This window comes from Euleptes europaea, chromosome 20, assembly GCF_029931775.1.
Source record: "Euleptes europaea isolate rEulEur1 chromosome 20, rEulEur1.hap1, whole genome shotgun sequence".
Lineage (NCBI taxonomy): Eukaryota > Metazoa > Chordata > Lepidosauria > Squamata > Sphaerodactylidae > Euleptes > Euleptes europaea.
The window spans coordinates 8,546,247-8,573,514 of record NC_079331.1 but is presented as its reverse complement, the minus strand read 5'-3'; the positions used below and the strand labels follow the sequence as shown (position 1 = coordinate 8,573,514).

The 27,268-nt window shown below is 43.5% G+C and overlaps 1 protein-coding gene across 1 annotated transcript in view; it reads right to left on the bottom strand.

Moving 5' to 3' along the window:
* Positions 1-8,818: 8,818 nt before the first annotated feature.
* The window catches only part of MYO5C (myosin VC), a 39,868-nt gene continuing 21,418 nt past the window's right edge, over positions 8,819-27,268 (bottom strand). Inside the window, exons 23-39 of the mRNA XM_056865935.1 lie at positions 26,487-26,667; positions 25,900-25,993; positions 25,017-25,080; positions 24,837-24,917; positions 23,524-23,704; positions 21,438-21,531; positions 18,945-19,008; positions 18,554-18,722; positions 17,657-17,744; positions 16,916-17,014; positions 16,001-16,155; positions 13,906-13,995; positions 12,978-13,128; positions 11,598-11,880; positions 10,110-10,284; positions 9,130-9,210; positions 8,819-8,992 (exon numbers count right to left, since the gene is read on the bottom strand). Coding sequence (XP_056721913.1) covers positions 8,840-8,992; positions 9,130-9,210; positions 10,110-10,284; positions 11,598-11,880; positions 12,978-13,128; positions 13,906-13,995; positions 16,001-16,155; positions 16,916-17,014; positions 17,657-17,744; positions 18,554-18,722; positions 18,945-19,008; positions 21,438-21,531; positions 23,524-23,704; positions 24,837-24,917; positions 25,017-25,080; positions 25,900-25,993; positions 26,487-26,667 — 2,203 coding nt within the window. The 3' untranslated portion in view covers positions 8,819-8,839. The remainder of the gene's footprint in view (positions 8,993-9,129; positions 9,211-10,109; positions 10,285-11,597; positions 11,881-12,977; positions 13,129-13,905; positions 13,996-16,000; positions 16,156-16,915; positions 17,015-17,656; positions 17,745-18,553; positions 18,723-18,944; positions 19,009-21,437; positions 21,532-23,523; positions 23,705-24,836; positions 24,918-25,016; positions 25,081-25,899; positions 25,994-26,486; positions 26,668-27,268) is intronic.

Sequence of the window (27,268 nt, the reverse complement as noted above, 5' to 3'; positions counted from 1 at the left end):
TAGAGGACCCTGGTGGTCCCTTCCAACTCTATGATTCTATCATTCTATGATCTGGCCTGTCGCGAACATTGAGTCTTCACAGTTGGCTGAGAGAATCAGCCCCCGGGCTAGAGAATTGGCTAGAGGGGCCATGGCTGCTGAAAATCTGTCAAGTGGCAGAAAATTTGGGGGGGGGGGAGAGAGAAGACCTCTTCTGGATCTTTAAAAGGAGCAGACATCCAGATGAGGTCCTTGAGCTTACAAACTTGCCCATCCTTGCTTTACAGTGAGGGGAAAAATTAATTTCCTAGAACTTTTAAAGCATCTTACACAATGCCTAAACATCTGCAGGGGAAGAGGGTAAGCTGTAATCCTGGAAAAAAAAATGTGATTCCTTCATATTTGCACATGACCCATGGATATTTAAGGAACACATCAATAAACAGTGGTACTATTAATTATAATTTTTTTCTTTCCATATCTGCAATTTCTTCTAGCTTTGTTTTCCTCTTTGAGGTGATCATGACCTGAATAACAATGCGGCACTGAACCAAAGCTGGGATAATTATCCACCAGACAGCATTTCGTGGCCAACTAACCATGAAAAAAACAACCGTGCTTGCTCCTAGGCCTTTCGCGGCAGTTTGATCTGCAGGAGTCAACAGGGGATAATACTTCTTTCCAGGCCGCGAAAAGCTTCAGAAAACTGCAGATTTGTGCAGATCGAGTCACTGTTTAAAACTGTTACGCTAATTTAATTGGGTGATAGCCCTAGGGAAAAATTAAAGCAAGGAACTGGCTAATTTCTGGAGGAAAAGATACCAGTTTGGCTGGAAACAAATTTCTCGTTTTTGCAGATCGGGGACTTGAGATCTCCCCTGTCTTGGATGGGGTTATAAAGGTAAAGGTAGTCCCCTGTGCAAGCACCGGATCATTCCTGACCCATGGGGTGATGTCACATCTTGACGTTTCCTAGGCAGACTTTGTTTACGGGGTGGTTTGCCAGTGCCTTCCCCAGTCATCTTCCCTTTACCCCCAGCAAGCTGGGTACTCGTTCTACTGACCTCAGAAGGACGGGAGGCTGAGTCGACTTTGAGCCAGCTACCTGAAACCGACTTCCGTCGGGATCGAACTCAGGTCGTGAGCAGAGCTTGGACTGCAGTACTGCAGCTTACCATTCTGTGCCACTGGGCTCCTAACGATGGGGTTATGCTCCCCTTGAAAAGGCAGATTCGTAGTTTGGGAGTGCTAGATACAGCAGTCACCTTAGAAAACCAGGTGGCTGCAGAGATTTTGCCCAGATTCAGCTTGGGTGTCAACTGCATCCATTCCTGGGTCGGTCAGATCTAGCTACGGTGATCCTTGCCTTAGTTACATCCAGGCTGGGCTACTGCAATGCGCTCTACTCGGGGCTACCCTTGGCATGTGTTCGGAGGCTCCAGCTAGCGCAAAATGCTGTGACTAGACTGCTGGTCAGGGCTAGTTATCAGGAGCCTGCGGCCTGATAGTACAGCAATCACACTTGATATTGATCCATTCCCAAGTCCAATTCAAGGTGTTGGTTTTGGCCTTTAAAGCCCTAGCTGGCTTGGGGCTGGGTTATCTGAAGGACTGTCCTCTCCCACATGTTCCTGCCCTGGAATTACGATCACAAGGAGAGGCTCCTCCTGACTGTCTAGGGTTGCCAGCTCCGGACTGGGAAATACCTGGAGATTTTGGGGGTGGAGCCTGAGAAGGGCAGGGATTGGGGAGGGGAGGGACTACAGTGTGGTATAATGCCATAGAGTCCACTTTCCGAAGCAGCCTTTTTCTCCAGGGGAACTGATCTCTGTTGCCTGGAGATCAATTGTAATAGCAGGAGATCTCCAGCCATTACCTAGAGCAAAGCTTCTTAAACTGTGGGTCGCGACCTAATATGGGGTCACGTACTGAATGTGGGGGTCGCAAAAAATTTGGCAGAAGCATGCAAATTTGTATGCAAATTTGCTTTGGTCTTTAATAAATGGTAAAATTATATGTATACCAAAGAATTGTTTTAAAATAATGTTTTATTTCTATACCTATTTTATATACCTATATTCCCGGGGTTGCGTGAAAATTTCTCGGGCAAAAAGGGGTCGCGAGCAGAAGAAGTTTAAGAAGCCCTGACCTAGAGGTTACAAGCAAAAGAACAGCACAACAATATATATAAACGTGAAAATCTATAATATAATTATATTATAGATTTTCACGTTTATATATATTGTATATATATATATAATATAATTATAGATTTTCACATTTATAAATATTGTTGTGCTGTTCTTTTGCTTGTTACTTACTATACGGCACAGAGCCTTTCTTTTCTTTTGACTGACCTAGAGGTTGGCAACCCTATGACTGTCCCATCGATCAAAGAAGTTTGTTTGGTGGCTACAGGAGAGAGGGCCTTTTCAGTGGCAGCCCCACAGGTATAGAACAACCTCCCCAGGGAGGTCCACCTGACCCCCCCCCCCACTTTTGATCTTTAGGACGACAGCTTGTATTTAGGACTGCATTTGGTTAAGTTTAGTAGCAGTCCTGAGCAGTGGTTTCAAATTTTGGTTTTATGTCTTTAATGGATTTTATTCTGTGTGTTTTGTCTGTTTGTAAACCACTTTGAGCTCCGAAAGGAAGAAAAGCAGCTAATAAATGGTTTAAATAATAAATAAATAAATAAAAAGCCCTGTCTTAGAATCTCTGATGTGGCTGGAATTTTTGTCACTGTGGCTGTTACTGCACTAGGTATTCCCAGCGATGTATCAAGAGTTTGGAAATGTTATAAAAAAGATCGCTTTAAAAGGGTTTTTGGATGCCACGGTTAAAAAATGGTTGGAAGACGTCTTCACAGCTAAAGGGGCCAAACAAAGTGCGAACAGTATTTTTTATAACAGTTTCAAACTCTTAATACATAGGTGGGAATACATAGTGCGAACAGTATTTTTTATAACATTTCCAAACTCTTAATACATCGCTGAGAATACCTAGTGCGGTAACAGCCACTGACAAGGGACATTTCAGAGACAGTTTTTTTGCTATTTCCACTTACACTTTTAAAAAGAGCTTGTGGACGTCCCAGAACAAGCTAGCTGCATAAGGTGAAGAGACAAAATGGGGAAGAGGAGACCTGAACAGGGAAAGAGGATGGGTCCCTTCCCCTGCAGCCCAGTTGTGAATTACAGCAAGCACCCACCCATTCAAAACTTTGCCAGGATTTGAGGCCTTCAGCCAAGTGGCAAAAACCATTCCCAAGTGTCACCTTCTAAAACTCCCCTCAGAAGTATCACTACAAATGCTGTATGCCTGATCTTGCAAGAAACAAGGTATAAAACAACGACTTACCTTCTGTTCCCAAAGCTACACTTAGAGGCGTCTGGAAGGCAAGCAAGAGAATAAGCTGTGTGCAAGTAGAAATGTGCCAGGAGAAACTTAACATGGAGATAATCTGCTTAGAAGGTATTTAAGGAACGAGCGTGCCCTTCTTTACTGTAAAGTCGTGGTGGTATTTCTATACGCCCCATCCCGGTATAGGTCCCAGGAACTAAAATTAGTCTCTGAAAACAGATCCCTGAATAAAGAGAAAAATAATCAGAGAATGATTCTTAATGTTTTATTTTAAAACTCTACGCTATCTTTCCATTGATAAAGGTGGCTTATAAACAAATGGTGATAACTGATAAAACATTTCATAAAATCAATCATACCACAGACGTATTTTATACCAAGAGGAAGGGAGCAGGAGTTGCTTAGGAATTATCAGGAGCAGAACTACAGCGCAAAGAATGGTTAAGTCTCCTTCTTCTCTCCTGCCCTATCTCTGCTATTAATCCCATCTTCCCCAAGCAGCTTTTGAAACAAACCAAGGAAAAGGCCACTCGTGTGCAAGGCGATATTCAACCCTTAGATTAATTGTAACATCAGTGAGAAGTGATTTAAACAGCTTAAGAACAGTGAAAACAATAGATGTCGGGTGAGCTGTCGATACAACTTTACTCAAGTCAAGGGGCAGTGAGCAATAAAAATAGTTTTGTCAGGCTTTTCAAGTACAAGGTCATCTATTTCACTTTCGTCTTTGCGCCTGCCTGGATGTTTTCTGTTTCTTTTTAATCAAAGCTGGTCAAACGGCTTGTAAACACAATCCCAGTAAAACTTGGGTGAGCATACCTGGGCTATAGCATAATCACTAATGCGTCTTTACAATATCCCATTTAACGTGGGTCAGCAATTCTCTAACAATCCGGGTTTCCCTCTCTTGTGGATCTCTAGTGTGATATTGCCACTTTGCCCAGATCTTCAGAAGCAACTATCGAACCAGTCGCCTGGGCGGCTAGAAATGTACCACTCCGCGTGCTACTGCGTCATCTGCAAATTTGTGAGGAAGTTCCGAAACGTCAGATCATTAAGCAAATGTACAAGCCGCAGGGGCGTTTATCCAACTCAACTCCAGTCCTCTAAATGGTTTTCTACCACTCCTGGTAATGAACATGGGAGATTTTTGCTTGTTGGGTAGGCGTTAAGAATTTGTCTGTCGAATAACACTGTGAATTGTCTAGAAAAATCATAGCTAGGAGACAAAAGAGGGTGCGGTCTTGGCTAGTTTAGAACTGGACACATGATGTTAGTCTTATGAAACGATGACTGACTACCTGAGAATAAGGACCACTGGGTACAGTGGGGACATACTTCGGAATAAGGATGCATAGGATTGCACCATAAGACATATCCTGGATCAGAGCCTTGGCTTCCATTGCTGTGTTTAGAAACGACATTTTGCGTTACTACGCCTCACGCCGTGAAGCTTTTGCGCAAAACAAAAGGAGGCCCCGTGTGACCCAATGTGAAGCTGTGAATTCAGAGGATCAATACACAGTCATATCGCTCTGCACTTTGTAGCAGCATCTTCTCTGGCCAGGAATGACGACGGACTGGCACGCAGCCAGCCGGTAACAAGTTGCCCAATACCCCGAGCCAACAGAGCCTACACTCTTTAGTATGTATGTTCTCAAGAGCAGAGCACCCTATTTGGCCTTACAGACATTACTTTCTCACGGCTTCCTCTTGCAAGCAGTTTGCTCGTGCAAACAGCCCACCAGCTTAAAGCGAGTGCCATGCTGGAGAAACTGCCGGGGTGATCTTTTCACGGGTCTCTCCTTTGCCAGGGATGCTCATGAAAGAAAAGAGTGAGGAAGAAACAAACGGCCAAACCTGCTCACAGAGGAAAGCTGGCAAGAGTAAGATTTGAGTCTAGTAGCACCTTAGAGATCAAACAAGATTTTCAAGGTATAAGCTTTAGAGAGTCAAAGCTCCCTTCGCCAGATACAAGTCAGAACGGAGAAGAATTTGGGAAGAATTTTCTAACAGAGCGGTTCCTCAGTGGAACAGGCTTCCTTGGGAAGTGGTGAGCTCTCCTTCCCTGGAAGTTTTTAAGAAGAGGTTAGACGGCCATCTGTCAGCAATGCTGATTCTATGATGATGAGAGGGAGGGCATCTTGGCCATCTTCCGGGCACGGAGTAGGGGTCACTGGGTGTCTGTGTGGGGGGAGATAGTTGTGAATTTCCTGCGTTGTGCAGGGGGTTGGACTAGATGACCCTGGTGGTCCCTTCCAACTCCATGATTCTATGATTCTATGCGATCCCTGAGCCCTTGAATCCAAGTGGGAAGGGAATTGCAACGAAGAGAGAGAGGACGAGGAGTGCATGGACAACTCGGCTTAGAACTCAGCCAAGCTGTCTTCAGAAAAACCACATACATATCAACGGTTTTTCAAAGAGACCCCCCCCCCCCGCCGGGATGAGAGGGAACCCCCACTCGGAAAATGCATGGTACACCAGTCACAAAGGTAAGATTTCATATCCAGTTGGAATAGTCAGTCACTGGCAGCAATCCAAGCGAGCTGTAAGCACCAGTTGAGCAGAAGCGTGCGCACCTCTTCCAGGATGCGCAGGCTATGTAGGATCGAGGTGGTCCACATTAACAGGTGCGGAATCCACCTGTTCTTACACACGCACGGTGCAAATGGCCTATGCGATACAATTTCCTCGTTCCCGTCGACGAACTCTCCTTCCCGCGACGCCAGCCGCAATGAGAGCCAGTGTGGTGTTGAAAGCCAGCGTGGCGTAGTGGTTAAAAGCGGTGGTTTGGAGCGGTGGACTCACATCTGGAGAACCGGGTTTGATTCCCCACTCCTCCACATGAGCGGTGGAGGCTAATCTGGTGAACTAGATTTGTTTTCCCACTCCTACACACCAAGCCAGCTGGGTGACCTTGGGCTAGTCACAGTTCTCTTAGAGCTCTCTCAGCCCCACCCACCTCACAGGGTGTCTGTTGTGGGGAGGGGAAAGGAAGGCGATTGTAAGCCAGTTTGATTCTGCCTTAAGTGGTAGAGAAAGTCGGCATATAAAAACCAACTCTTCTTCTTTTCATTTTTTTTACAGAGACATGTGCCATAGGCAGCACGTCTGTCCAATCTCTGACTGAGCCACAATTGTATGCAGGCAGAAACTGACACACAAGAGACCCGCAAGGATTGAGCTGTTTCTGGTGGAGTGAAGAACACTTGGAGCATCGGGACAAGGGCAGCATCCCGTTCACACAATAGGAGGAACAGACTCTGGTGGAAGGCTCAGCGTGCGAAAGCTGAAATTTATTGGGTTCATAGAAGATTCAAAACACTTGACATTACTGCATTTTCCACTGCATCTTTCAAATATATCAATACAACCCTCTGCACCCTGTGCTCTGATTCCTTATACAACCTTTTTTTTTTTGCTTTCAAGTCACAGCTGACTTATGGCGACCTTGTAGGGTTTTCAAGGCAAGAAACGTTCAGAGATGATTTGCCATTGCTTATCTCTGTGCCATGCCCCTGGTATTCCTTGGAGTTCGCCCATCCAAATACTTGCCAGGGTCGAGGCTGAGTGTGTGTGACTGGCCCAAGGTCACCCAGCAAGCTTCCATGGCACGAGTGGGGATTCGAATGAAGGGGCTGTGGCTCAGCGGTAGAGCATGCTGTTTCTGGTTTTATCTGGCGAAGGGCCGTAATTATCTATCTATCTATCTATCTATCTATCTATCTATCTATCTATCTATCTATCTATCTATCTATCTATCTATCTATCTATGCAGAAGGTCCCAGGTTGAATCCCCGGCATCTCCAGTTAAAGGGTCTAAGCAAGCAGGTGGTGTGAAATACCTCTGCCTGAGACTCTGGAGAGCCGCTGCCGGTCTGAGTGGACAATACTGACTTTGAAGGACCAAGGGTCTGATTCAGTCCAAGGCAGCTTCATGTATTCATGTGATCATGAGCCTGGGTTTCCCAAATCCCAGCCTGACACCTTAACGACTACACCACGCTGGCTCTTGGTATTCTATACACAAACATTATGCATTCATCTGACTTATATCCTGTGCCATTCCAAATATGCTGAATAACTTATACAGATGTCTGAAATTTTATCTTAAAAAGGAGGGGGAAATATGGTCTCCCCCTTGCTGGTGTCCTTGTTGGGATTTTTAATGGGCGTAATAGAGGATAATCTAGCTACAGCTATAATCCTTAATATACTGAGAGGCAAAGTGCACATTTCAGACAAATGTGTGTCATGAAGGCCTAGTGGTGGTGTTTTTTTTAAAAAATGAAACCAGCCTTGACAGAAGCTGCTTAATCCTTTATCTTCTTCCTGGTCTTCTGTGCCGGTGAACACAAATATGCCCTGCCCTGGATGTCCAAGGCTAGCCTGATCTCATCAGATCTCAGAAGCTAAGCAGGGTAACCTCCCTTTTTCACCTGTGGAAAAGCTGGCTGGATCCAACCCCCCCCCCCCCGTTTCTACACACCACGAGCACTTTCAGACAGCATATTTGTGGGGTGGGGGTGGGGGAAACTCTTTTTAACATATAGTTAAAAATTACCAGTCGTCTGTGTCTCCAATATAGCCCTACCTACACATCAATAGGAGCCCCGTGGCGCAGAGTGGTAAGCTGCAGTGCTGCAGTCCAAGCTCTGCTCATGACTGGAGTTTGATCCCGACGGAAGTCGGTTTCAGGTAGCCGGCTCAAGGTTGACTCAACCTTCCATCCTTCCGGGGTCGGTAAAATGAGTACCCAGCTTGCTGGGGATAAAGGGAAGATGACTGGGGAAGGCACTGAAAAACCACCCAGTAAACAAAGTCTGCCTACGACACGTCGGGAGGTGACATCACCCCATGGGTCAGGAATGACCCGGTGCTTGCACAGGGGACCTTTACCTTTTTACAGATCAATACATTGACACACAATATATATAGGCATAGTATGATCGTCATCTGTATTTTTTTAATATCTCTCATATGTACACATTAAATATCTACAACGACTGCTTTCTTAAAAACATATGTATACAGGGATCTAAATTTACAAACAGCATTACAAACATTGTAAAAGACCAAGGAATATTTTGTTTAGTCCTTAGTAATTGAAAGTGTTCAGTGCTAACAAGAATAATCTGGGTCCCACTGACCAGGAGTCAACACAGATAGATTCCAGCTCTCTGCAGTTATAAACTATGACAAGAATAAGGGGGAAAGGGAGAAGATGAACAGTGCGTTCGTATTAAGTCTAAGACCCTTTAAATTAAGCCAGTTAGACTGGCGTAATTCTGGAAACCAGACTGAAGTAGCACTGTCTAAAATTGTATGGCACAGAACTGAAGTCTGGAGCAGAGAATATGATTTCCAAACAGTTTTCAAAATTAACTTCTACACTATGTGGCTTACTTCACGGTGTTCAGGGAAGCCCCCGATTGAGTCTGATGTTTGTTTGCCTGTTCAAGCACAGGGTGAGTTTCACTTCCATCCTGCTTAATTATATTCTAGTAAGAAAGCCAAGTTTGAAACTGCTGGGAATTTGTATCATTTCCAGAGCGTGTGGCGAAGGGGTGAAAGGAAACGTCACTTGGAAGAGATATTTGGCGTCTAGCATCAACTGCGGAGAATTCTCTCTGTTGTTCAACATTGCCTGAAATTAACAATAAAGAGGAAGAAAATTAAAGTAGCACCAGTTCAAAATAGCAAGCCGGGGGTGGGTGGGGGAGTTCTCTTCAAAGCAGCACGCGCAAAAGTCTGTCAAATGCGAATGTGACTGAATAAATTTACCTGTACTTTACGAACAAATGATGGGGTCACTCTTTTCTCAAAATCATCTATGGGAGTATATGAATTCAGGATTTTTACTATCTATACAAAATGAAAAAGAATGAATTAAAGCTTGCAATTCTCATTCTGAAAAAAAAAGGTGCCTTCAGAGGGAAAAAATCATTACAGCAATTCTGCAGTTTTAACTGCTAAAGTCTCTTCCAAAAGCAACATGTTGGAAAAACACAAAAGGGAGTTCAAAAAAAGAGCTGGAACAGTTAAAAGAAACAAAGCAAAGGAGAGAAGCCTGGTTAAAATCTAAAATATAGGGATCACGGATGTGGTTGAGAAAGGGCAGAGCCTGCACATAAAAGAAGAAGAGTTGGTTTTTATATGCCAGCTTTCTCTACCACTTAAGGGAGACTCAAACCAGCTTACAATTCCCTTCCCCACAACAGACACCCTGTAAGGTAGGTGGGGCTGAGAGAGTGACTAGCCCAGGGAGGTAGGTGGGGCTGAGAGAGTGTGACTAGCCCAAGGTCACCCAGCTGGCTTCGTGTGTAAGAATGGGGAAACAAATCCAGTTTACCAGATTAGCCTCCGCTGCTCATGTGGAGGAGCGGGGAATCAAACTCGGTTCTCCAGATCAGACTCCACTGCTCCAAACCACCGCTCTTAACCACTGCACCATGCAGGAGGTTGTTGTTTGGTTTCTTTGTGAACAGACAGTTCAACAAGAAGCAAAAAGCCAGAGAAGTAAATGTTGTTTTTTTTAAACTGTGGACATTTTAATTGGAGAAGCTGTGATTCAAAAAGAGGTGCCCAGGTGTATCAGCGTAGCCCACCAGGAAACAGATTTCAGTGCATGCCTGCCCAACTGAAATGAAGGCTTATGTACTTATGTTATGCCCATCAAGCTCCTAGGGGACTCTCTGTACAGCCGGGGAGGTTCCACAAAACAATACTCTATGATTCTAGGAAGGAATGCACTGGGTCAATACCTGCACAGCAGATAAGGATGTGCAGCGCTCAGAGATCTCTTTGGCATCATCGTCTGTGATCTTTTTCACCTGAAGGAGCCAAGCGGCTTGGGAAAGAGGCTCCAGAGTCTCCTTGGCAGAGCAGTTCTGCAGATTCTTCTCCTTAAGCCATTCTTCCAGGTAGCTAATGTTACATCTGGGATTAATAAGCAGAAGAAAATGTTTTTTGTTTTTTTAAATCTGCTTTTCTCGGAAGCTAGCAACACAAAGGTCATTTATGCAGGGTTGAACCTGCTCCTCGCTCAATGCTGATTTTTTAAATCCGACCTTTAGAATGACTATTCACAGTCCCGATGCAAGAGGAGAAAGTCAAACAAATCCCACCCACCCCTCGCCTGCTCCTTCCTTCCCTTGTTTGCATAGCCATTAGCAATCGTCGTTTGCATAGCTAACCCCGAGGCTGTGATTCTTCATGCTTGCTTGAGTGGATGGTTCGAGGCAGGGGCAGAGCAAATACAAAAAGTCGCGTTAAAAGGGCTGTTAAGAAATGCGAAGCAGGTATGCGCCGGCTTTGAATTGACTTTTGGAATGACGGTTCAGCGTAAAAACTCAAAAAAAATATGTGGGGCACTTCAGCCTGGAATGCACTGCTAATTACCAAGCATAAACGACCAAAGAATCCCTTCATGAGCAATGTTTTTACTATCCAGAAAAATCTCAAGTATAACAAAAAAATTGTCCTGATCTCATCAGATCTCAGAAGCTAAGCAGGGTTGGCTCTGATTAGAACTTGGACCAAGGAAGTCCAGGGTAGTTATGCAGAGGCAGGCAATGGCAAACTACCTCTTAATGTCTCTTGCCTTGAAAATCCTACGGGGTCACCATAAGGCAGCTGCGGTTTGACAGCACTTTCCATCCACCACAAAGTGGTGCAAAGTAGCATGAGAAAGAATGACTTGCCCAAAACCAGCCAGCGAGGTTCATTTGAACCTGGGTCTACTTTGTCCAAGTACAATACTCAGCCAGCGTGCAAAAGACAAGTGGTATTAGCTCAAATGGTAGAGCGCTTGTTTAGCATGCGAGAGGTAGCAGGATCGATGCCCGCGTTCTCCGATTATGGGGAGGGGCCATGGCTCAGTGGTAGAGAATCTGTTTGGCATGCAGAAGGTCCCAGGTTCAATCCCTGGCATCTCCAGTTAAAGGGACCAGGCAAGTAGGTGATGTGAAAGACCTTCTGCCTGAGACCCTGTAGAGCTGCGGCCAGTCAGAGTAGACAATACTGACTTTGATGGACCAAGAGTCTGATTCAGTATAAAGCAACTTCATGTGTTCATGTGTGACATAAAAAGTAAAACCTAAACCTGGCCCTACGAGCTAAAATTGTTCAGCAACTTTTTTCGTTAATGCACAGTCGTGTTTGTGGGGTTTTGTATGATATTTGGTAAATTCCCTTGCATTAAAAAAACCCATTTCCATTAATGGCTTGCTGGAAATATTACGGGGCGTCACCTTATCTGCATTCCTTTTCGACAAGAGCACATGTCCTTGCGGAGAAAGAGGCTATTAAGAGTGACAGCTCCAATCAGATAGAAAAGCTGCTTCACTGCCTGCTTCAGAAGCTCCGAGTCCAAGCCGTTCTGACACATCGTGGTATAAAAATAGCTAAGCTGCTGCAATATGGAGGTCATGGTGTAGGCGTCCGTGTCGTCGATGCTAGAGGACCGCTTGCGGAACCCGGTTGGTTTTAAGCCAGAAATCCCCTGGAGGCTTTCGTATTCCAGCATCCCGGGCACTGGAAAAGATAATAGCAAGCAAATCTAAAAAGGTTACTTTTATCTCTGCCATTTGGCTCTGGAAACAAGTCATGGTTTCCCAAAGCTGCTTAAACGTTTTAAATATCAGTTGCTTATTATTACACTAATGGGAAGAGGAAAAGCCATCTGGGATGTAACCTGTGTTCCAAGAATCCCATATTATGGAAATACAGATGATAAGGAAGGAAGGAAATCAACCTTTGAACAAAACTGAAATGTCTATTTGCAGCGTGGTGTAGTGGTTAAGAGCAGTGGACTCTAATCTGGAGAATCGGGTTTGATTCCTCACTCCTCCACATGAGCAGGGATTCTAATCTGGTGAACTGGGTTTGTTTCCCCACTCCTCCACATGAAGCCTGTTGGGTGACCTCAGGCTAGTCACAGTTCTCTCAGAACTCTCTCAGCCCCACCTACCTCACAAGGTGTTTGTTTGTGAGGAAAAGAAAGGAAGGTGATTTTAAGCTGCTTTGAGACTCCTTAAAGGTAGAGAAAAGCAGGGTATAAAAACCAACCCTTCTTCTTCTATCACACTAAGCACAGGACTGGTAAAGGCCTTTTCTGAAGGGATGTTTCCCTGCGGTCACCTCTGCCGACTGCTTCAGGGCTTCCTTTTGGTTATGCATGCCTTTTCTGCCCGCATTTCCCAGATTCTGGCTAAAACAACATCTGGAAGCATGGGCAAAATGTGTGGGGAGAGCATGGCGGAAAAGGCATGAATAATCAAAAGGAAGCCCCAAAGCAGTTGGCGGGGGGGGGGGGGTGACCATGGGGAAATGTCCCTGCATAAAAGGCCAAAGGTTTCCAGCACAGAGCCCCCTCCCCCCGAGAAGTTAGAATGTTTATGTACATTCCATACCCTGGTATCAGTTCTTCCAATGGCTAGGTCACAGGCAACAGCTAAGAATACAACTACAGATATACAAAAATCTTTCACACACACATGAAGGGACAAGAAGAAGATTAATTCACTCTTATAGTTTTGTGGCCATGTCGTATGAGGTTTACCTAACAGCAAAGAAGATGCTAAATAGCAAAGAAGGAGCGCATTTGTCTTCACGGATCGCCTTCTTCTTACCTATCATTGGCTGGATGTTATTCTCCATCACAATAATGAACTGATGATAGATACGAATGGCCAGGTCACTGAGAACCTGCCTGTACTCTGAAAGATCGAAATGCTTCAGATTGTTCTTATTTTGTTGCGGGTTATTGTATTTCATAAATTCCTGAAAGTCAGTAGTATACTTATAAATACAAGGCTCAAGACCATAAATAACTAGATTAATACCAATGCATTGTATACTCAGAACAACACAGGGCTTTTAAGAGCTGGAGTCGCAAGTGTCTATGCATGTATTTTCCAACTAATACTATTAGAATATTAGTGGGCTATGAAGGCAGCCTAACATAGTTTTCAATGGAAAACACTCAATTTATTTTGCAAACCATAACTCCTTATCTCCAGATCTGACGGCTTTGATCCAGCCTAGAATTTCCATGGGCACAAGACAGTGTGTGGGATTTTTGTCAAGTACCCCTTCCTGTGGCAGCCCCTTGAAAAAAGAAAAAGAAGAAAAAAGAAGTAGAAAAGGAAAAAGAAAAAGAAGAAAAAGAAGAATTGTTTTTTATATGCCGACTTTCTCTACCACTTAAGGGAGACTCAAACTGGCTTACAATCACCTTCCCTTCCCCTCCCCACAACAGAACACCCCGAGAGAGCTCTGTGACTTGCCCAAGGTCACCCAGCTGGCTTCATGTGGAGGAGTGGGGAATCAAACCTGGTTCTCCGGATCAGACTCCACTGCTCCAAACCACTGTACACCACGCTGGAAAGATCACCCCCCCTCGCCCAATGACTGGAAACTCTAGGCAGGATCCAAGCCAATGTGTTTCCTTCTAGATATTCAGTGCCTGCTGCATCTGGATAGGGTTCTCAATATATATGATTTTAAAAACACTGTGCTGTTCAGCCACTTTATAAGGGGATATGAAATGATTCTTACCTCTTCCCCACTGTATTGTTTCAGACAATTAAGAAAGTGGCATGTATTTGAGAGCCAGAAGGACATCATTTCAAAATCTTCAACGTGTTCCTAAATCATGAGACAGTATGTTTAAGTTATATTTAGTTTATGCATATAAAGAGTTTAGAACACAGCTAAACATGCAATTGAAAACGAAGGTTATTGTCACAGGTTCTATTAGGGCAGAAGTACTGTGTGCAGCTTCAGGAGAAAAAGTTCTCCTAGAGGAGATTATGAGCACCTGGATACACCTTCACAAAACACTACAAGGCAGACTCCTCTGTCTCTGACCTGAGAGTGGCAATCCTTAAACAAAGAAACTTCAATGGGAAATTACAACGTGAGATTGCTGAATACATTCACAAGTTCAGAACAATGGACCTCTCGCCCCCAGGGCTGAATTCTTATCTCATTACAGATGCTAATTGTCTGCCCCAAGCATTTCCCCTCCAGCTCTAATCAAGCTGATTGCAATGTGCATGGTACCTTTGCATTGTTTAAGAGCATTCTTCCTCTCCCAGTTTCTGACTAGGATAAAAAGACTCAAGATCTCTCCACTTTACTCTGTCTGATGAAGGGAGCTTTGAGAAAGATGATGAAGGGAGCTTTGAGAAAGCTTATACCCAGAAACTCTGATTGGTTTCTAAGGTGCTACTGGTCTCGAATCTAACTGTTGTACTGCAGACCAACACGGCTACTCCCTGAAACTGTCTCTGCTTCTGAGGCCTTTGGAGAAAGAACCTGGGACAAGTGCTCTAGTAAAGGACAGATTTTGTTTGCAGGCTGTTGGCTAGCAATTTGCTGTTCCTGAGACTTAATTCTTTTCGCCATCCCCAGACCAGCTGATCTCCTGCTTTGGGGCAGGGGGGTGATCCTGGATTTACCATGAATTCCTGTTCTTCTGTGAGAAGAGAAACCGCCTGTCACTTGTCACATGGGATACACCTCAGTGTTCACATGAACACATGAAGCTGCCTTATACTGAATCAGACCCTTGGTCCATCAAAGTCAGTATTCTCTACTCAGACCGGCAGCGGCTCTCCAGGGTCTCAGGCAGAGGTCTTTCACACCACTTACTTGCCTGATCCCTTTAACTGGAGATGCCGGAGATTGAACCTGGGACCTTCTGCATGCCAAGCAGATGCTCTACAGGCTGAGCCACGGCCCCTCCCCAAAATAACTGGAGATGCCGGGGATCGAACCCGGGGGTCTCATTGTTGCGAGGGAGTGTTCCCCAAGAGGATTTGCGGGTGTTGGTAAGGCTCTGTGCCTGCCATCAAGAATATTGGTTGTTTACTAGGGTTGCCAGGTCCCTCTTTGCCACCAGTGGGAGGTTTTAGGGGTGGAGCCTGAGGAAGGTGGGATTTGGGATGGGGAGGGACTTCAATGCCATGAAACTCCAGTTGGCCATGGCTGCTCAGCATGTTTGCACTGGATGCACGTTTAAATGCTCCAGGTGTAAGAGCACGATCCTCTCCTAACAGAAATTGTGCCAATAAGTCATGCAGCATGGGCGGGGGGGCTCTAAATGCTGAAGTGTACTGGAGAGGGAGTAAGAACCTTCCAGAATGTGCACTGCTGGGGAGAGGGAGAGCTCAGGCAGTAATTCTTGGCGCTGAGAATAGGAATGTTGTGAGCACGGTCCTGGGGTTCAGCTGTGAAATGCATGAAAGGAAGCCAAATCATAGAATCATAGAGTTGGAAGGGACCACTAGGGTCATCTAGTCCAACCCCCTGCACAATGCAGGAAATTCACAACTACCTCCCCCCCACACCCCCAGTGACCCCCAACTCCATGCCCAGAAGACGGCCAAGATGCCCTCCCTCTCATCATCTGCTAAGGTTATAGTATCAGCATTGCTGACAGATGGCCATCTAGCCTCTTCTTAAAAACCTCCAGGGAAGGAGAGCTCACCACCTCCCGAGGAAGCCCTTTCCACTGAGGAACCACTCTGTTAGAAAATTCTTCCTAATGTCTAGATGGAACCTCTTATGATTTTAACCCATTGGTTCTGGTCCGACCTTCTGGGGCAACAGAAAATAACTCGGCACCATATAAACAAAATATTCCTACCTTAATTACTTGTTTGACACCATTGATTGCCATATTCATGAAGGATTTCAGCATGCCGTCATCGTTCAGATAATCTGCGTATCTCACACACATGAAAAGGATATGAGCTGGGAGCCCCGGTATCATGTTTACTACCACTCCACGGGGTTTCAGATCTGCATGAATCCAAGAATCAGAGGGTATTTATTTATTTATTGAATTACAAAAGTAATCCCGACACCTAGTGAGCTTTTAAAGGAAACGCGGTATCGTTTTGTGGTTCCAGTGGTTCAGAGAAAGAAAAGAGACGAGATGCATGCAGATGTTATGGTGTTCCAGATGCTATTGATGTGGGGAAATAATAAATGGGAAAGGGAGTGGTGATAGGTGGATGGGGTCACCATAACAGTATGGATTCCAGGAAGACGGAGGAGAAAAAATGCAGTAGAGACCCAAAGCATACTTTCTATCCTATTTCAGGCTTTTTGAGCAGGCAACCCCTTTTTTGAGGGTGGTTTGGGATGACTTATTCGAGGACAAAATATTGTAAATATAATCAGGAGAAGAGGTAGCAGGTTAGCTTGGCATAACTTCTAGCAATGCTTCAGAGATAGCAACTTACAGAGCCTGCAGGTCAGAGAAGGAAAAGCAAATTCAGGATAGTGAAGTATTCCAAGTTTTTATCTTCAGGAGCGTTTACGGAAATCATGGAAATTTGGGAAAAGAAAGAGAAGTAAGACATATTTTCACAGCCCTTCGGAAGCAATTAGTTTTAGACAAAGATACTCTAGTCCTATTATGAACAACGCTGGAAATGACAGAAGTGTGTGTGTGTGTGGGGAGGCAATGTTAATACCCAGCACAGCAACTTTCATGAACTATTTGGTCTTGCTTATGATTTATACTTAGCTGAAACGTAAAGTGTTACTGAAGTACCAAGAATCAGATTCTGAACGATTTTTGCTTCATCCTCCTTTCGGTACTGCAGCATCCCAATGTATTCCCTTTGCGCAGTTGAGATGGGCACGTCATTGTCTGTTAAACATCAACGAACACTTGTTGTAAGGGATAAAAAAAATACTTTGCTGGCATTAGAACTTTTTTTGGGGAGGGGGCTCAGATTGTGGCATGGCACTTCCCCCTCCCCCCCTAGGTGGCACTGGGGTCGGGGTGGGTCTGGAGGGCCCGGGAGGCCGGGTGGGAGGGCGACCCAGGGGTTGTATAAGCCGACCCTCGGCTCATACGTGGGTGCCTAATTTTTCCCTGTTTTTGGGGTGAAATTAGGCACCTCGGCTTATACGCGGGTCGGCTTATACGCGAGTATATGCGGTATATGTGCGGCAAATCCAAGGCAAAACCTCCCGTGCATAAATGGCCAAAGCATAATCCGCCCTGATTTCCTGTGAGAAAGGCAGAAGATTAATAATGTAAATAAATAAATAAAAGCATGTACCATCCCAAAGTCAACTATGTTAGCCAAACTCTGTGCATCTAGTATTGGGAGGGGAAGTTTGTTCTAACCGAATTCCAACTGCCAGACAACTGAGACAGATGAACTTGCCCCTGAGAATCCCTGTAATTATGTCCGCATTGCTTTCACTTTCCACTTGATTTCCACTGTAGTCCACACCAAACTGTTTTAAAGCAAGCCATGTACTAAAAAAAGAAACTGCTCACCTTTTTCTATAGACTTTCTAAGGGTCCTGATTTGATCCTGAAGTTTTTTTATTAGTCTGTCCTTCTTATCCAGCTCTTCCTCTAAATCCTGCAACATGAGTTAACAAAAAAAGGGATATGCATTGAAAATGCCTTGCATGAGTTACAGGACTTCGACCTTCTGCTATGATGTCACCTACGCCTATTCCTACACGAAGAGTCACATTTTTGGTTTATTGCTGGCCAATAATAGATGCATCAGGGAAATGACCTTGTTACTTAAACTCAAGGCGGAAAAACTGAGATTTGGGGCAATGCCGCAACTGAACGCTTCCTGGCAAATGCTGCTATGAGGCACAGAGGAAGTCCCTTGTGATTTGATTGACATTTTAACTTGCTGTGTACTGCATTTTGCTCCAACTCCTTGCCCTTCACTGTTCTATTAATAAACCAGATTGGATACAGATTCAGACTGGGATATAGATCCATTGAAATGGCTCAGATTGGATATAGATCCACTATGGCTCAGTTTATAGAGCATCTGGTTGGCATGCAGAAGGTCCCAGGTTGAATCCCCGGCTTCTCCAGTTAAAGGGTTTAAGCAAGCAGGTGATGTGAAAGACCTCTGCCTGAGACACTGGAGAGTCGCTGCCGGTCTGAGTTGACAAATACTGACTTTAATGGACCAAGGGTAGAAGGCAGCTTCAGTAGAAGGCAGCTTCGTGTGTTCATGTGAAATATATGCTCTATTTGAGCGTAGCAGCTTCAATAATGAAAATTATAAATTCTCTCTATGGCACCAATGTAAATCCACACACACACACACCCCAGCTGCTATTTGGTAGAGTGTGATCTGTGTTTATTTAGTATTTCGCAATATTTAAATAAATGATTACCAAGAGCACTGCCCTTCCTCACCGTGTTTTCCATAATAAGATAGTCCTCATCCTGCCACATTTTGCTCTTGGTTTCCTTCGCCATTTCACGCTGCTTCTCCGTAAGATCTTTTGTTGTTTGAAAGTCTCCATCTGCTAATATCAGCTTCTCTTTTTCCTTCGTGTATATTTCGTTTTGCACTTTTAATACTCTTTAAAAAAAGCATAAATGTTTATTACTTTTCCATGCCTAAAGTGAAACCACTGCTATAAGACAATCCACATTTTCACACTGTCTTTCTGTGTGTCTACCTTAGGTAGACATGGGTGGCAATTCCTTATTGAACTGCCGACATATATTCATTTCAGACCTCTGTTCCCTTTTTGGCGAAAGACTGTAGCCATCATTTTCAAGAGACAGATGATCTACTTACTTTCTCCGGGTTCCTTCCTCATCCATGTTATGATGTAACCGATCAGCCATTTCTTCCATTCTATCTTGAATGATAAGGAGAATAGTTTTATTAAACTGACTTATATTTGGTGCCTATAAAACATTAACAAGATCCATTTTCTCATCATTACAAAGATTTATAACATACACAAGTCTACCAAAAGTTCTCCTTTGTGAGAATGAATTGGCTCCATATTACAGGCAGAGAATATATGCCCTCAACAGTTGTCATTAGCACATACAAGAATAAACAGGTTCAACCATTTTAGAATCAAAAGCTTAATGTCTGAATATATGGATGCATCATATACTGAGCCATTCTGACTGGTCCATCTAGAATCATAGGATCACAGAGTTGGAAGGGACCACAAGGGTCATCTAGTCCAACCCCCTACACAATGCAGGAAATTCACAACTACCTCCCCACCCCCAGTGACCCCCTACTCCACGCCTAGAAGATGACCAAGATGCCCTCTCTCTAATCATCTGCTTAAGGTCATAGAATCAGCATTGCTGACAGATGGCCATCTAACCTCTTCTTTAAAATCTCCAGGGAAGGAGAGCTCGCCACCTCTAACTTTGTATTGTCTACTCAGACAGGCTCGCCACGGTCTCAGGCAGGGAAATGTACCAACACTGGTACCTTCGATCCTTTAATTGGAAATACCTAGGATTGTAATTGCCCACATACAAAGCAAATCTTTCACATTTACTTTAGCTGTAGGCCACAGGAATTTCCTATTTGCATTAAACATATTATTTTTATATATATATATGATACAGCGGAGGAAAGAGAGCAAGATAATAAATTTAAAAAATGTATACCTTACAACAGTTTAAAATCTTTTGTTACAAAAGTTTGTTTTTCTCCTTTGCCCATGTCATCTTATCCCAACAGCAGCCAACGCAGGAGTCCCCATCCCCTTCAGGATCCTAGAATCTTTATTCTCTCTCTCAAAAAGATAACCTCTAAAAGCATCATCGGCCTTTCCAAATGGCAACGTGCCAGGGTACAATTCTAGTATAATATACGTACTTAATCAATATCTTTTACAGATAAGTCAATATTGTGCACTGTACCATTTCCTCAAGGCAGAACCTTTTGTTCCTTCGTTTATCTAGCAGGAAGGGACAAACTCCATTCCTCGGCTTACAGTTGCCAGATGTCTAATATCATGTCCCTGGTATTCACAACTAGATATGAGCGGTTCCTCGGTGGAACAGGCTTTCTCAGGAGGTGACGAGCTCTCCTTCCCTGGAGGTTTTTAAGCTGAGGCTAGGTGGCCGTCTGTCAACAATGCTGATTCTATGACCTTAAGCAGTTCATGAGAGGGCATGGAGTGTGTGCGGGGGAGGTAGTTGTGATTTTCCTGCATTGTGCAGGGGGTTGGACTAGATGACCCTGGTGGCCCCTTCCAACTCTATGATTCTATTCTATGAATCTCCCTTGGGTCTATCTAGCCTTGGTTAAATAACTGCTAGCTTCTTCTACCTTACGAAGGAAGCTCATTGTGTAATAACACAATTCACCTAAAAATCCATCTGCACTGCGGTTATGTTTGCATCCCTGTAACTCAACCCTGCAGGGCAAATTGTCATCTCTTGATTTCTGACTTCAGGCTGCTGTTAAAGGCCCAAAGCCTCTGTCTACAAAACCACATGGGCATTGCGAAGGAGGGAAGAAGAAGAGTTGGTTTTTATATGCCCTCTTTCTCCACCACTTAAGGAAGAATCAAGCCGGCTTACAATCACCTTCCCTTCCCCTCCCCACAACAGACACCCTGGGAGATAGGTGGGGCTGAGAGAGCTGTGACTAGCCCAAGATCACCCAGCTGGATTCGTGTGTAGGAGTGGGGAAACCAACCCAGTTCACCAGATTAGCCTCCGCCACTCATGTGGAGGAGTGGGGAATCAAACCCGGTTCTCCAGATCAGACTCCACCGCTCCAAACCACTGCTCTTAACCACTACACCATGCTTGTCAAAAGGCAAGGTTAGGTTTCTGCATCCTTTGGAATTCAGTATGACTTTGGGGGTGATTTAAGGGATAGGTTTTTCTTTAGGCTCAGAAGCTAACTAGTTGGGTGTTCAGGAAGGAACTTTTCCTCTCTTCTCTTGTGGTACAGCTAGGGAGCAGTCTCAAGCAGGTCTCCTCAAAAGTAATTCCCATTTTATTCAGTGGGGATTACCCCCAAGGCAGAGTTCTTAGGACTGCAGTCCTAATCTAGTCATAACCACTCTGACTGGCAACAGCTCAGGCAGACCCTTCCCCGTTTATTTATTTTACGTATTTAATCTCAGAGATGGAAGGGAGCAGCAGGGACCAAAGCCCTGCCGGTGCAGGAATTACTGCTATAATATCCCTGACAAATAGTTATCCAACTGATGCTTAAAAACCTCCAACAACAAATTCTTCTGCTTTAGATGCTTTTGGTATAAGAGGTCGATTACCTGTTTGTTTGTTTTTAGATTACCTCTATTCTTTGCAACTTCTTCTTGAAGAAGGTTTTCAAGATCCTTCTTGTGCTTCTGAACCTCCGAAATCCGCTGTTTGAGATCTGGGATCATCTTTGTAGAAAGGGCAGAAACATTCAAACAAAGATGTCTTTCTGGAGTTTATGCAGAAACTTAAATAGCCAGGACTGAAGGAAATCTCATCGAACTACCGCGGGCCTTTGTGGGAAAGGAATTCTGACAAATTTCAGCACACATGGTTCTGTGTCCTGAAGAATGTACATGTATATGCTGCATGCTCACAATTCAGATTCTGAGACATAGTTTTGGATTAATGGCCGTTCACAGTGTCTAGGGCACCCCCTGATGGACAAATGGAATATCTGAATAACTTGGACCCAGAAAGAGAGTGAAGATTCAATACAACCGGACATCAAATATGGAACCTCCCCTAGCTTAAATGTTATAGGACAAATCTTCTCATCTATGGTCCCACTTGCTCCTTTTGGGATCTTTTGTCTGCGTGTGCTGATCAGCTGGCACAGCTGGTTAACGCACTGCAAGTGAATCCCTTATAAAATTCAGATGCTCAACAGCAGCTATCTTGTGACCTGTTTATATTCAGAAGCCATTTACTTTGGTTTTCTTTGCTATCTGTTTCGACAGATTGATAGCATCTTGCAGTTTCCTCTCCCCATTGCTTTCCCAACAACTTTCTATAAATTAATTACTTATATGGGTCAGCAGTACATGCGCACACACAGAGTGGCACAGATTAACACAGTTACAGAGATGTCAGTGCCTTCTGACATAAACTTTGTTAGGAAGCATCCTTAAGCAATATTTTGTTCTTGCTTTATATTGTCCTACTCACTAATAAACATTGCATAATGCAGACTAATGGAAGAGTTTCAAGTATGGAGCTACTTTAGTACAGGGGCTAAAGCCGATTCCTTGCAAGGAGTTACAAGGAAATTAGATATGCTGAACTCAAGGAGACATTTCTAGCAGAAGAAGAGTTGGTTTTTATACCCTGCTTTTCTCTACCTTTAAGGAGTCTCAAAGCGGCTTACAAACCCTTTCCCTTCCCTTCCCCACAACAGGCACCTTGTGAGGTAGGTGGGGCTGAGAGAGTTCTGAGAGAGCTGTGACTGGCCCAAGGATACTCAGCAGGCTTCATGTGGAGGAGTGAGGAATCGAACCCAGTTCTCCAGATTAGAGTCCACCTTTCTCTGGTTAGTCCAAAGTTATGTAGAATCTTTATGTGTTGAAGATTTAATTGCCCTTTTTCAATGGTTTTGCTGGGCTAAAGATCCCTTTTCAGACCGGCTGTGTCCCTGCCCTCTTCAGTCAGTGGACTTCTTAGTACATATCCTTTTGCACTGTCCTAACGTATACCAACTTAGGCTAAAATGGATTATACCATGTTTTAACCAATGGTCCACATCTTCTTGAGCAACTTTGGGGGCAAAAGGTTCAGTTCCTTTTAGAGGACTCTGACCCTCAGCGTACTTATTTTGTTGCTCGTTTTCTGGAGGCTGCCGAGAAGAGACGAAGGGAGGTGTTTTTAGAGATGGGTTCTTATTTAAGTTTTATGGCTTTATTGTTCAAGACCTCAGTCCGCGGCTCTTAACCACTATACCACACTGGCTCTCTGGTCCCTGGAGTTTCTAAGTTCTGCTTTACTAAGTTGATACCTGCACACATAGTATTTGAGAGACTTATACTAACCAGTATTACAACAAGAACCTATTATACCAGATGTTTGAGTAATTGAGAATAGAATTTACAACATCTACACATGCCTGGTTGGGTTTGAACTGTTTGTATTTGTATTCATTAATGTATTTCTGTAAATGTGTGCAGGTTTACAAAGGGTTTTAATTATGAATTAAATGATGAAGGCCCCATAGGCCGAAACGCGTTTGGTATGTGGTTATAGTTATCAACCTCAGGAAATGCCATTGTGCTATTTTAATGCTTTTAAATGATTTTAACTTTTATATAGCCCTTCTAATAAATTATACTTTCAGTATTTATACATAGACTTATATATATTTTCTTTTCACCCAACCTTGGGTACCCAGCTCATATTTGGGTTCTCACCATGTTTTCCGAGGTCAGTCTGGCAACTTGAAGTCGGATGCTGTCATTTATATCATTCTCCTCCCTGAACAGCTTCTGCAGGTGGCTTATTTCTTGACTGAGATGTTCCACTTTAGAGTTGAGGCCATCTATTTCACTCTCGTAGTTCTCCTTCTGAGACTGGAAGTGGTTTTCCAACACTCTGTTAAAAGAACAGAACTATAGCAAAGTAAAAGAACAGCATAAAAGCATTTACTGCTGCAATGGGAATCCCAAGAGCCGTCTGATATAAAAACAAAGCACTTTAAATGCAATTCATTAGGCATTTTTCCCTCATGCAAGCTTTTTTCGTTTTAATAAGACTTGTGCAGAGGAATATTACTGAGGGCTCCTCCCTTCATCAACACTGTAATAGGAATGGCAATAATGCTGCAAATATAATGTATCTAATGACTTACAATTCCTAAATTGAAACTTCTGTTCTCTAAAGCTGCAGTAAACATTATTTGGGTGGTTTGCCCTAAAGATTCTTAATCTCCATTTATTGATCTTTATTGATCAAGGTACTATTTATTACCTTATCCAAATTTCAGAGTTGCGTGAACACATGAGGTTTCTTTCTACTAGGTCTGAACCTTGGTCCCTCTAGCGGTATACTCCGAGTAGTAGCAGGTCTTCAGAGTCTCAAGCAAGGGAGATTTTTCAAGGCTTAGTTTTTTGAGTCCCGCTATACACTTAGCTTATGAGGAGCCCCATGGCACAGAGTGGTAAGCTGCAGGACTGCGGTCCAAGCTCTGCTCACGACCTGAGTTCGATCCCAACGCAAGTTGGTTTCAGGTAGCCGGCTCAAGGTTGACTCAGCCTTCCATCCTTCCCAGGTTAGTCAAATGAGGACCCAGCTTGCTGGGGGTAAAGGGAAGATGACTGGGGAAGGCACTGGCAAACCACCCCATAACCAAAGTCTGCCTAGTAAACGTTGGGGTGTGACATCACCCCATGGGTCAGAAATGACCCGGTGCTTGCACAGGGAACCTTTACCTTACCTTTTACACTTAGCTTGCTCTTTAGAAACAGCATCTGGATCTCAGAATACTGCTAAAGAGGCACAGTACAGTCCCCCAGACATTCAACCTGAAACGTGATACATAATACCTTTGCATTTGCCCACATTAATAAGAGCTTGCAGTACTGATTCACTCCATAACTACTTTCTGCTACAAAGCAATAATTAATATCATTACATATATTATTTGTTATGATATCTGATGTCTTCAGTATTCCGACGGTGGACCTCAAACCAAAGCCATTAGCAAATAATGGAGAATAAAGCTAACCTTGTGGCTTTTTTAAGGCCTTCATAAGCAAACCAAAGTTCTCCGTCTTCATTTAAATGTTGCAGGTCTTCAGTAGACAATCTATTGCAAAACAAGAAGGGAAAAGGCTATGGAAGAAAAATCTTAAATAATGTGCCATCTGTAAGAAAAAATCAACGATTTTCCAGAATATACCTGTACCTGCTCCTCACATCTGCAAAATCATAGCTATCAAGAATTTGCCTTGTGACATCTGACATCTTTTCTGCAAATAAAAAATTATAATTAGTATTAAATATTCATTTTGGCAGCATAGTCTTATAGACCACATTTTTCTGTTTCAGTGCAAATTCTCGTTTTGGGTCGCAAACAATGTTCAATTTGATACCTGTAAAAATATAGTCCCCTGTGCAAGCACTGGGTCATTACTGACCCATGGGGTGACAGTCACATCACAACGTTTACTAGGCAGACTTTGTTTACGGGGTGGTTTGCCATTGCCTTCCCCAGTCATCTTCCCTTTACCCCCAGCAAGCTGGGTACTCATTTGACCGACCTTGGAAGGATGGAAGGCTGAGTCAACCTTGAGCTGGATACTTGAAACCGACTTCCGTCAGGATTGAACTCAGGTTGTGAGCAGAGCTTGGACTTCAGGGCTGCAGGTTACCACTCTGCGCCACAGGGCTTTTGATGCCTGTAGGTGACCCAGAGTTGGACACTTCTAGCATGCTTGCTGGGCAATCTGCCCATCCTAGCTATACTATGAAAAAGAGTCCTCAAAAAGACTAGAGGTTCACAAAAGACACCCAGTGAGGACCCAGGTCCCTTCCCAATCCAAAAGAATTGCAGAACAACTCCGATAAGGCTATGGCCTTGGGAAGGATCAGCTATTTCTAAGTTTTTACCCGGAAAAGGAAGGCTAGCTTTATATTCCATGCAGGAAAAGATGAACTTGTAAGACGTCTTAAATAGTGCATGTAACTATCTAGTAAACATGTTAATTTGAACAAGTGGAAGAATGTATCAATAAAGCTAGCCCCTACGTATCTTTACCATTTGGATGAGAAATGGTTTCAAAATGTACCTCTCATTTCACGCTTCTGGGACTGCAGTTGCTTCTCTACATCCATTTTCTGAGTCTGAATAAGTTCAATTTCTTTTTGCAATTCAGGTATTGTCTGAAGCAGTTGAACAGGGGTTACATGAAACACAGTCCAATGAAATAAAGTGAATGCCAAAAAAGAAGACCACAATCTAAAGCACGTTTCCCTAAAAGTATGTCACAATGAAGTTAATGTTGAACGCATGAAGCTGCCTTCTACTGAATCAGATCCTTGGTCCATCAAAGTCAGTATTGTCTACTCAGACTGGCAACATCTCTCCAGGGTCTCAGGCTGAGGTCTTTCATATCACCTACTTGCCTAGTACCTTTAACTGGAGATGCCTGGGATTGAACCTGGGACCTTCTGCATGCCAAGCAGAGGCTCTACCACTGAGCAACGGCCCCTCCCTACTTACTTCACTTACTTAAAACTACTTAGAACCCATCCTCTTATCCTAATTACTCGGAGGTTTCTATTTGTGCTACTTAGTAAACAAATTGTGAAATAAACCTGAGTTTTGCTTAATATTTTTCACTGGATGCATGTTTTTAAATTATTACCCCCTTACCTTTGCCTGGTTTGTAAATTCCGCTACTTCCATTTTTAAACCAGCATGAATTTGAAGTTCTTCCTGGAGTTGATTTTGAAGCTGATCATTTTCTTCTTTAAGTGTCTTTATTTCCTCCTTTAGGGACTCAATTTTTAATTCGAAGTCTTGTTTCTGGTTGTGGAAGTTTTTCTCAAGAGTTCTACAAAGATTCAGAAAGAGACTGAAATGGATTCCACATCCCTACTTAAGTGAAAATAATATCACTCAACAGGAAGAATGTAGTAAATTCCAATTCGTCACATATACATAAAAAGGCAGACAAAGGACTGTAGTTCTTTAAAAAGTACATTAAGCCTAATCCTAAACATGCTACTTGAAAGTAAGTCCCTCTGACTTCTAAGTAATTGCCTCTGAGTACTTCCCAGTAAATTAGTTTGCCATTAAAGTCCAATCCTGTTTTAATGGAAGAAAATCATAGCATTTTAAAGGAAGAGTTATTTTAACAGACACTTCTTATTATAATCCCAGATGCTAAAAATAATCTGAAGAATTATGACATTCCAGAGTGACGTTACAGATTAAATCCTGTGACTCTTTTCTACCAAGTAAGGTGCCTTTCTCTAACTGAACAAATCTTCTTACTAAGCATAAAGCAGGACTAAACTCAGGAACATAATTCTGCTGACCAGATTCTAACTTTTGCCCCCCTAAAGGCCCATTCTTATAAATTCTCTGTATTTTGTGTTCATTTCCAAATGTATCTGGGTAAATATATATTTGTTTGGACAATTAGAAAGCAC